This window comes from Hypomesus nipponensis, chromosome 10 (genome assembly GCF_054491055.1).
Source record: "Hypomesus nipponensis isolate SF chromosome 10, ASM5449105v1, whole genome shotgun sequence".
Taxonomy (NCBI): domain Eukaryota; kingdom Metazoa; phylum Chordata; class Actinopteri; order Osmeriformes; family Osmeridae; genus Hypomesus; species Hypomesus nipponensis.
In genome coordinates, this window is record NC_140370.1 from 15,246,715 (window position 1) to 15,257,959 (window position 11,245).

General features: G+C 43.5%; 1 protein-coding gene across 1 annotated transcript in view; it reads right to left on the bottom strand.

The window, feature by feature from the left end:
• efr3a (EFR3 homolog A (S. cerevisiae)) overlaps nt 1-7,052 on the bottom strand; it is a 66,200-nt gene extending 59,148 nt beyond the window's left edge. The window contains exons 1-2 of the mRNA XM_084707857.1: nt 6,977-7,052; nt 6,563-6,720 (exon numbers count right to left, since the gene is read on the bottom strand). Coding sequence (XP_084563983.1) covers nt 6,563-6,572 — 10 coding nt within the window. The 5' untranslated portion in view covers nt 6,573-6,720; nt 6,977-7,052. The remainder of the gene's footprint in view (nt 1-6,562; nt 6,721-6,976) is intronic.
• Nucleotides 7,053-11,245: the final 4,193 nt, after the last annotated feature.

Genomic DNA, 11,245 nt, shown 5'->3' on the forward strand with positions numbered 1-11,245 from the left:
GAGCATATGAACAACAAAGATCGGACACTAGTGGTCTAACTTCCCTTAAGTCGTCACGCTGCATCTATGCTCTGTGTGACTGGCATTAGACCCAGCGGACGGAGATGGGGCCTAACCAATCACATTATTGGCAGTGATACGGGGGCGGAGCTAATAGCCCAAAACCTTTTAATCTGTCAGATTTTTCCATCAGCCTCCATAATCAACACCATGGCAGCTCTTTCGTCACCACGTGCAATGAGTTATGCAAACCAATCACTCAGCATGTCGGCGGGTCCTAAACACAAGGCTTCATAACAGAGTGCTTCTCTGGCTCCACCACAGTGCCGTCAGTCCTTATTGATTCTCAACCGCCGGCCATCTTTCCTGCACCAGACTACGATTTCAAATATTCATAATTAAAGCGAAAGAGATTAAAAGCCCCGGTCATTTATGCTCTCGTAAAGATTTTGTGGGGATGGTGGGGGAGGCACACTTCAGCTCATCCGTCTGGTTTATTAGTAGGGCTGAAGGTTTGATGCAGAAGTACGAGTTATGCTGTTGACCGAGACATGCCTTGGTGGTAGAGCGACAGGAGTGCCTTGGTGGTAGAGCGACAGGAGTGCCTTGGTGGTAGAGCGACAGGAGTGCCTTGGTGGTAGAGCGACAGGAGTGCCTTGGTGGTAGAATGACAGGAGTGCCTTGGTGGTAGAGCGACAGGAGGGTCTTGGTGGTAGAGCGACAGGAGGGTCTTGGTGGTAGAGCGACAGAAGGGTCTTGGTGGTAGAGCGACAGGAGTGCCTTGGTGGTAGAGCGACAGGAGGGTCTTGGTGGTAGAGCGACAGGAGTGCCTTGGTGGTAGAGCGACAGGAGGGTCTTGGTGGTAGAGCGACAGGGGGGTCTTGGTGGTAGAGCGACAGGAGTGCCTTGGTGGTAGAGCGACAGGAGTGCCTTGGTGGTAGAGCGACAGGGGGGTGTTGGTGGTAGAGCGACTGGAGGGTCTTGGTGGTAGAGCGACAGGAGTGCCTTGGTGGTAGAGCGACAGGAGGGTCTTCATCCACTCAGCTTTGCCTGGCTGGCTGCAAGGGCCACTGTGCATTCACATGTGGGGTAGAGAAAGAGGGAAAGAGAAAGAGGGACAGAGAGAAAAAGAGAGATATGGAGAGAGGGAGATATGGAGATAAAGAGAGGGAGAGGAAGGAGGGACAGAGAGGGAGATATGGAGAGAGATAGAAAGAGAGGGAGAGGAAGGAAGGAGGGAGAGAGAAAGGGAGGGAGAGAGATAGAAAGAGACTGTGTGTGTGTGTGTGTGTGTGTGTGTGTGTGTGTGTGTGTGTGTGTGTGTGTGTGTGTGTGTGTGTGTGTGTGTGTGTGTGTGTGTGTGCCAGGCACACACGTGTTAGAGGGGGGCAGGAGGGGAAATTGAGCATGAAAGACAGAGGACGACCTCGCGCTTCAGAGAAGTTTTATGCAGTAACCCAACAGCCAATCACACATCTGCAGTAACCCAACAGCCAATCACACATCTGCAGTCTAAAACACCAGGGCAGCTAAGTACCTCAATGACTCACACACCGCAACCAAAACAAATATGACATGGTTCTACAAAACCTGCTCATATCTTATTTTTTCTCCAGTAATACCCATTAGAATATTTTTGGTCTGGGTAGAAAATGCAGAATCTAGAAAACATTGTGGGGGAAACATCACATTAATTCAGCAAGAAAATGTAAACAGCAGCAGAACTTTGTCTTCTGTGACTGACTTGGCAGAGTGAACAGTGAACCATCTCATTAATGAATCTACGTTCCCTGACGAATCATTTACAACTGTCACAACAGTGGTCCACAGGAGAGCCAATCAGGAAGACGGATTGGGGTTGTGGGCTACAAAAGGGGGTGGCTGGCATGTTTAGTAAGCAGCCAGATCAATGGTGGCATTCATAGCGATTGCACAGCCTAATACAGAGTCATGTAAACAAAGGAGGACTCGCCTCACCTGCTCCCACTCCATCATGCTCTCATGCCCGCCCTCTCTCTCTCACACACACACACACACACACACACACAAACTCTCATACTCACACACACATGCACACAAACCTACCCCCACAGACAGACAGACACACACACACAACCCCCCACACACACACACACACACACGCACGCACGCACCGTCACAGGCACATCCGTAGGCATGGGCACAAATTGCAAAAGGCACCCCTACCGGAGTCGTTGTTCTCCAAATCCATCTCGTTGAGAGGCAATGGTGAGTGGCTCTGGGCTAGGGGACGATTCACAGAAGGCCCTGGCTGGTGCACCTATACTCCAGCTCTCTCTCTGTCTCTCTGTCTCTCCCTCTCTCTCTCAATCCCTCTCTCGCATTCACAGTCTCATCTATGACCTTGCGGTGCTTTGGTTTCCCCTCACTCCCAGCAGAAGTGCTGAGCAGCGCAGGTATACAGCACTGCAGCACACAGTCAGGCAGGCCAGCTAAGCTTAGTCTGAGCTTAGCCAGCCATAAGAACACAAGCTCAATGGCGTCCTGGACAGCTGCGAATGCAAGGCTAAAAACATACACGTGTTTGAGTATGTACACACAAGCACACACACACACAATGCTGGGCTGCCTGATTACAATGCATGCTTTTTAGTAATTAGCTAAATCTGTGGCAAGTTTTCTAACCTGTCTCTGCCTTGATTAAGTAATTTGTAGGTATTTTAATTATTCTAATTGAAGTGTAATTACCAGGAATTATTAGGATTTATATGCTGCAATAGTGGAGGTGGTGTCAAATTCAGGTTCCAGCTGTGTCACTGCTGTGTGAGATGCAGCCTATTGCATGTGGAAGTCCAGGTTAGTATTTCAGTTCAGGTGTGTGTGTGTGTGTGTGTGTTGTGCACACATACTGTACATTGGAGAGGAGCAAGAAAAAACAGGTGGCTTAGGCAAGGTTCGACCTTGAGCAAACTAGCACAGCTCATCCAACAAGCCATTCATTAAATTGTCCATGGTGATACTGTTTCTCTCCTCGAAGACAGGCCCACAGTGGACAGAAAATGGCCCCAGGCCCTTCCTCACCTAAACCCCTTCCAAGAGCAGGGCTCCCACAAGCAGAGGGAGAGAGGTCCCCTGCATCCCGTGATGGGAGAGGGTGGAGTAACAGTGCAGTCACAGTTTGGCATTCAGGCAAAAAGTGAGGTTACAGTGAGTCAATGATTAAACCACACCCTCAGCCAGCCAGTGAGTCACACCTGAGCTGTCAATCAGCAGGCTGCTCTTTGCCAGTCACTAGAAATATCCAGACATGTAGCTACAGAGGCCAATCATCACAATGCTTGCACTACTGGTACTAGACGGGTGAGGCACGTTTTCAGCAATTATTGATCACCCTCTTTGCCCATGGTGAAAAGTCAATAAAACATAAAATAGCACCGGCTATTTGTGCTCGCGGTGATTTCTCTACAACCAATTAATCTTGCAGGCCTGTGAGCAGATGTTGTGCAACAACAGCACCAATGTTGGCCAACACGGTTTAGCCTTATGTGTCACACCTCACCCCTGCCTTGCCTTCCTCATCATTCTTCTCTTTGGAACGCACTGTGATCTCTGAGCGAGACAAAAAAAAACTAAATGAAATCTCACATTCGAGCTCGACCATCTCATTACAAAACAGGCCCTGTCGAACGTGTGAAATCCCCAAAAACAGAGAATTCTACAAAGGGGGTGAAAAATGAAATCCCACACAACAAGCGCTTCAAGATTAAAGACACATTCCAAAAAAAAGAAGCAACTCGACACGAAACACAGAACAGCCTTTGAAGTTATATTTAGCAAGGCCAAATCCTCGCCTAGCATGCCTTCCTCTGCAGTGAATTCAAATGACTGCAACAACAACAAAAAACACACAAAAAGGAACAATACGGAAGAACAATCTCAAATGTACACACCTATATTATCGTCACAGACAAATGACTATTTACATCTGAATCCAAACACGGTGCCCCCGCGCTGTAGAAATTGCTTTTTAAAATCGCTTTGATCGACACAGTGAGTGCCTCAAAGTAAGACGGGGTTGAGGGCGATGATGAGGAATCCTGTGCTTCCTCTGGGAGACCAACTGTCTCTGCCTCTCATCTGTACTCCTCATCTCAGTTCAATTCACAAGGAAGTCTCTATTGTCTTTATCTACACTGTGACACAGAAAAATATGCACTCAAAGAAGTAAGACTAGACACTAGACAAAGAGGAAAACGTTATATGCGAGGCAAGCTTAGGCAGACAAAGAGAGTGCTGTTTATTTTGCGACGTATCTTGTGTGGTACTAGCCTGGCTCTACCCTCCTACGTACTTCCGCTCAATTTAGATTTGCTTCTGTACTGCGTCTGGGATTGAGGTACGTAAATCAGATGTCTCAGGTTAACTTTCTACCTGTCCAATCAGAAAACAGAGGGAGTGGCTGAGAACGATGACGTTGATGTTGTGCTAGTTTGTGTTGTGGTTCCGTAATGGCGGCGGAGAAAGATGCAAGCAAAGCCATTCGGTCCATTGTGGCAACGCTGCCGAATATCCTTAAGCTAAGGCGGGAGCAAGTTTTGCTGAGTTTTGTTGGTGGCCAGGATGTTGTGGCCCTCCTCCCCACCGGGTTCGGGAACAGTTGGATTTTCCAGCAACGGCAACTAGCTCTGTTACAGTAATGGTGAAGGAATTGGCTAAGGCGAATGCTAGAAATTGGTTATGGCAGATCAGACTGGCTCTAGACAGATCCAATAGTTTTAAACCTCAACAGAGTACCCGCCTACAAGGAAGTCAACACTTGTCAATGGAGCGAGCCCAGAGTCTCTGTACAAATGAATTGTACTAGGACCAGGCTAGTATGGTACTGTACTGAGATAGAAAAACATGACAGAAAAGTCTAAGTCTACATCTCTGCTTGACTGAAAATGTATTTGATATAACAGCACAGTCGGCCAACCTCGTGTACATACCACAAAAAAAAAACTGTATTACTGGCAAATGGTACGTGAGAGATCGTGACAGATAAAAAGCACAATCCAATTTGCTCGTTTTTGCTGTATCAGTCTTCAATGTCCTAAGAAGGTCTGAAAAGCATTTACATTCGAAATCAGGCACACACAGGGCCCTCTACACAGCAAGCTACACGCGGGACACAACATCAAAAGGCACACAAAGCCAAACAACCAAAACACAACAACGCAAAAAAAAAAAAAAAAAAAAAAGCAGAAACTCTGGAGGAAAACAACTCGTCTCAAGTCAGGTCTTGGCGAACGCAATGGGGATGGTTTCGTCCTGCGTAATTACTTAATTGAGGTGGTTAATGCTTTCAGTGATAATAAGAGCCTGAGACCACAGGGTGGTGAGATGTTTCTATTAAACACTCATGAGCCTCTGTTGCTAATAATAGTGGCAGCAAAAGTTGTGAACTCGTAGGTTTCATCTCTTCTTCGGAGGCATAAGCCTATGTGCCTTCTATTCCTGTCTCTATTCGTCAAACACGCATCTTGCTGTGCGATCTATTAAAAACTAGCTACGTCTGGCATCTAATTATATGCTAATCACAGCAGATTTACCTTGCGGTAGCCTATTTGTGGTCCAGAGTTGCTTGGGTGTCACTTCATACTGTATGTAACCATGCTACATTGGTCAAACTCACACCTCAAAGTGCTTGGGTTTGGGTGGCATGAGTGGTTTTGCATTGTAAAACAGTGTTGTTGAGGTGCTGAGTATAGCGAAGATGCTAATGGCAACACAGTGATATTTCATAGAGAGACAAGGTGCCTTCTGAATAAAATGACAATTAAGTTCACTAGTTTAACAGAGACAGATGCTAATGCTCATCCCAAAAGTAGGCAGATATTGATCAACTGTCAGTTAAATACCTCAAGTCTACAAGTTACAATATATTTACATTATATGGAGTGAGAAATGTAGGTAATTCTACTGTTACAATAGGATACGAATTGAATGGATATAAAAAATATCAGTTTTTTTTTTTTTTTTTGTCAGGCAAAAGAAAAATAGCCTATTAATGTAGTGTAAACTGTCAATCCATGACCATGACCTTAGCAGCTTATCTCTAATGATCTCCACTGCCGTGAGCTAACAACTGTCAATAGGACACAGGTAGGATAAGCAAGACCCTAACATGGAGAACATTGGCATAGTCTTTACCTAAATATCATGACATTTCTTACACCCATCCCCTTCTCAAAACGGATGACACGTTGTTGACAAAGTCATGATAATCGGTTTTTTTGCACATGCTTCTGGCTATCAGTTCTCTACGTTTTTAATCTTGCGGTCTGTCACTCGAAAATGCGTACATCGGGCCTTTCATGACAGAATATTGACAGAGGATGAGATCTCTGGTGAACCATGTATCATGTCACTTAGGTACATATTGAGGATATTGACGCTGGCATTTCAAACACCTTTGGAAAACAGCCTGATGAACGTAGGCTAATGACTGACTGGTTGTGAATTACAGAGTTTGACGAGCCCCATCGACAAGACATATAAAGCCATTCGGTTGACATTCTTCTGAAACAATCACATCGCTTACCCGCTGGCATTCTTCGGCTAATGTACCGCAGTTCCTCTGACGTGGGTAGCGAGTAGTAGTCTGTAGTTAGCTACATGTAGCTTCTATCGTCCGTGTTCCCCCAAGTCTTTGCTCCTTCACTTCAACATATGGCATTGGAATCGGGTCGACCAAGGACACTGCAATATTAAATCATGCATTTAAACTCGACTGTCAACGTTTTCATTGCACATTCAGGTTGAGTCAATGTGTACCCGAGAGAGTCGTGGTTACTCTACAACAGCACCTTCAATCTGGCACCCTGAAAAACAGACTATCAATGTAAAATAATAGATTCGCTTTGTTCGCTTGCCACCCAATCATCAGTTTTAGTTTAGCCTACGTTGTTGAGCGACACAATTTACTGTAAGATTCGATGGCTTTGATGTGAAATACCTGTAAACTGCGAGGATTAACCCCTAAAGATTACTGCTTCCTGTAATAGGGCTGCTTTACGTTGACAGCTAACACGGAAGTACTGTAGTTTATTCGAAACCTCTTTCGCAAGGTAATGCCTACACTCAGAAGTCCTATGAGTTGGCTGATAAAACGTTGGAGCAAAAAAAGAATCAATATTTTATTTGAACAAATCCAGTATTTAATGTATTGTAATTGAACACACACAGGGTGTTATTTGATTTTAGAAGTATTGTCAAAATCGTCCCTCCCATAAAATAAGGAATGTAGCATAAATTTTTACATTCATTTCAGCTTTATTTCAGGCACTTGGCCCATATCAAAGAACATCAATAAAATAAAATAAAAAGAAAAAACATAAGGACAAGAGTACAAATACATATACAATAAAGAAATAAAGTTTACAGTGGGAGTTTGTCTTTTTTTTACTAGTTGCCGTTGATTGGACAATATAAGAGCCTTAAAAACTCGAAAACTCTTGGTTACGCCTCGTTATCCACAGAAAATAGCTGAAAAGAATAGCCTATACCTCTCATTAGTTATTTCTGAAGGTGGTAAATTATACGAAGTCATTAAAATCAAATAAAAATGCAAAGTTCCATACAAAATTGTTGTTGCATTTGTAACAGTAGGCTATACAATAATGTTTGTACGATAGGCAATGAAACGCTCACAAAACTGTTGATTCAGTGATTTAATTAATTTAACGTTATGAGCATCTTTCACACTCAGTTCAGGCTTAGCCTGTCACCCCAAGGCTTACCCTATCACCTTCAATGTTTCTTTTCAGCCACTTCACAGTTTCAGCTGCAAAACTGTTGCTTTTTTTCACAGTGGACTTGTGGCCATCCGGTGCTCTCAAGCCAGTCAAGAGCTGATTGAACCCAAGACGATCTGTTGACAAACAGAAACAGAAAGTCACAGCCTGGCAGGAAGGCATTGTGAGTCAGTGAGATTGAAGATGTAAGCATAGCAGCACCTCAAGACATCCACCCTCATTGCGACTTGAACCTGTAAGGGTTTGAATGTTTCTCTTTAGAAATATGGGGTTTCAATGTAGTTAAATTTTAAAAATCAACACAGTTAGCAGTGTGTGAAAGTACTCGACAGGGACAGCTTTTTAAGCCCCTAAGGCCTTTTGCTACACAGTCCATTGGACTTATCTGTGATTAAAAGCTTTCGTCCCACAGATGGCATCTCTAGCATCTGTTAAAACCTACTGACTGACATGCTGAACACCATCCCCACCAGAGAAATGATCCTATTTTTGCATTAATCTACCACAGTGCATCCGCAAAGAGATATACAAATGCACAAGGGAAAACAGTGTTCACTCAAATACAGTGGCACATCCTATTACTGACTTGATTTAAAAAGATTTAGTTGTTGCTAAGTCATGTTAAGCCATTTAGCGAAGACATAAACATGAAAGAGCAGAGTTTTATTTGTATGAATGACCAGGACACAACCCATTCATTCTATCTTACCTTGACAAATTACTTATCTGATGACTGAATTACACAGCAGATGTCCTCCCTAAAAAAGACTGTACTTTTTTACTTTAATTGATTTACCTGTGTATTTTATTAAGATAAATCAATTTATAATCTGGGATGTGCTTGGAGACTGGCACTAACGACTTGAGTCAACAGTAACTCTACAGCTGAGGTAGGTCAAAAATATTATATTTGATGCATGTTCTGAATTTGTAGGTCTGAAATGAAAGTGATCGTAACCTTGACAAATGTTACGACTTCAAACAATATTTGATTGTTCAGGACTATGCTCGTGACACACTGTAAACACACTGTCTGCCCTCGATGAGTCTCTCATTGAGTCTGATGACCAACCTACAATGGCCTGTGGGATTTCCAAACAGAAGAATGGGCTCTACTGTGATTTAAGGGAAAGGATAGTGCATGGCTTTAATCTGGGAACAAGTTATCCCGTAGATTTAGAAATGAGGGATAGTAGCAATACAACTAGAGAACAAGAAGAGGGACTTCTTTCAAAGCATACATTGTGTGGTGGGGTGGGGAGGGGGTGGGGGCATAATGGACTTGATAATGGTCATGCCTCTAGACATATTTTCTAAATGCTGAAACATGGTGCCTTCGGGAAAGAAAGAGCTGACAGTGGCATGACTGATGGAGAAAGTAATTTGCCACGCTGCAATCCCTAAACAAAAAGAGTGAAAGAACCTCATTTGATGCATTTGACAGTATATATTATAAAGTGTTTATCTCACCTAACTCAACTCCTCCAAATGTATCGCATTACCCTAAAAGCGAGGTGAAATGTGAGCATTGACAACTTACATAACTCAAATCAGCCCCTGAAATCTCCCGAATCCCAAAATACACTTGAGAGGGGCCGTGAAAAATTTGGATTGCGTAACCAGCTACAGTATGTGCTATGAATCTGAGAACTCACGCACAAACGCACACACAATAATGCACACACATGTTCTTGCTGCCTCCGAACATTATGTTTTACATGCATGCACATAAACATGTTTGCACACAGGTAAACAAATGACACACGCACACCCACACACGCACACACACACAAGAAGAGAAGTTCTGTCAAAGGCCATATCTGCAGTTCAAAGGCGCATGTGGGAGGAAGAGAGATCCAGCTCTTGTGTAAAATATTATGCCTCCTTGGGATGATCCTGCCGAAGCTATGAGCAACAAGAGCGCTAGAAAGGTGGAACGGTTTTACATTATGTGTAAATGGGAAGTAAAAAAAAAAATAGAAAATCGTTTTTATCTCAATCTTTCCATAGTTACGGAAGGATTTCCCCCACAACTCCCACTTTTCCCACAGAACACGTTATTGGTTATAGGGACCAGCCAAATAACTAAATTATTAAATAATTCCACCCACATAGTGGAGCTGGTCTCAGTAGCTTACATATAAAGTGGGTGAGCGAGATACCGTATTCTTTCTATTTAGCCCAGAGCGACGGTACCCCAGAGCATAAGGTCTAACGCTCTGTCTGTGGCTGGGAACAGTACACTATATCCCCGTCAGCGGTTTCAGTATCACAGCCAAGGGCTGTCAAACCCTGATTCAGGAGATCTGCCCTCATTTTAAGTTCACACTCCAACCCAAGTTGTTATGAACCTGATTCAATTTGTCAATCAGCTAATTAGCCTATGTGTTCTGGATTGTGGTCGGAAGGAAATTCTAGCGGTCAACTGCGCTCCAGGAACTAACATGGTCGGCCCTCCCAGGGTACTGCGGGTGTTGAATAAAAAAAGAGTACTATCCCTTTAAGAGATTTTTCAGTTCTGCAGAAAGCAACTGCGGAGGGAGCGACTTAACGATGTAATTTTCAACAAATAAATCTAAATTGGAGAACCGATACTTAGAAGGATCAATAAATTCGGTAAAAGGACACTGTCCACGTTGGACAACTTCTACAAACTAAGTTGTGTACCATAGAAACTACGGTGAGATTTTACGTCAGAAAGTGCAGCAAGACAACTACTTAGTTACAATTACTAGTAGCGCGTAGGACTATAACAAGCACACATTTGAAATAGCCGTTAGGCTACTGTACCTACAGTATGTTTTTGTGGACCGCCTGCCCGGCTGCCAGTTGTATCTATGACGGTGTTAGATTACACTTAAAGGTATTCAATGTGTCAGTTCAAGTGTTTCTCGGGTGTTGTTCATGTAAATAAATGTGGACATTGGTAGAACATTGGTATTGTTATGTACCGGAGGCTAATTAAATCGTGAACTCATACAGGAGTATTATAATGTGAAGTTGGGCTTCAAAGGGAAAATATAAAAAAGTTACAATGCAACAAATGACTCATTGCGGAACACAGAGTACACTGCTAACTGTCAGATGAGATTTTTTTTCCCACTGAGGATCGAGGTGGGTGCACAATAGAGAGGAAAAGATGCTAAAGGAGAATAGGCCTGAGAGGCCTACTGAATCAGATTGAGGATTGGGGAGAAAAAAACGTACACGGGTATATGATAATTTGTTCATATTACATTTTTTGTTTCTGTTATCTTGGTGTAACATGCATCTTAGTGGCCTCACTTGTGCATTATTCCTTTGCATCTTAGGGAGAAGACATGGGTTGGGCACTGACCTTTCCTCACTATAGAACTTTCTAATTTCACCTGCACTATAGCTTTTGCAAAGACCAGTAGGTAACAATAGGTAAACAGTTACATTACAAAGCGACGGAGATATGGGCATATGGAAAGCAGACGACAGCAGAG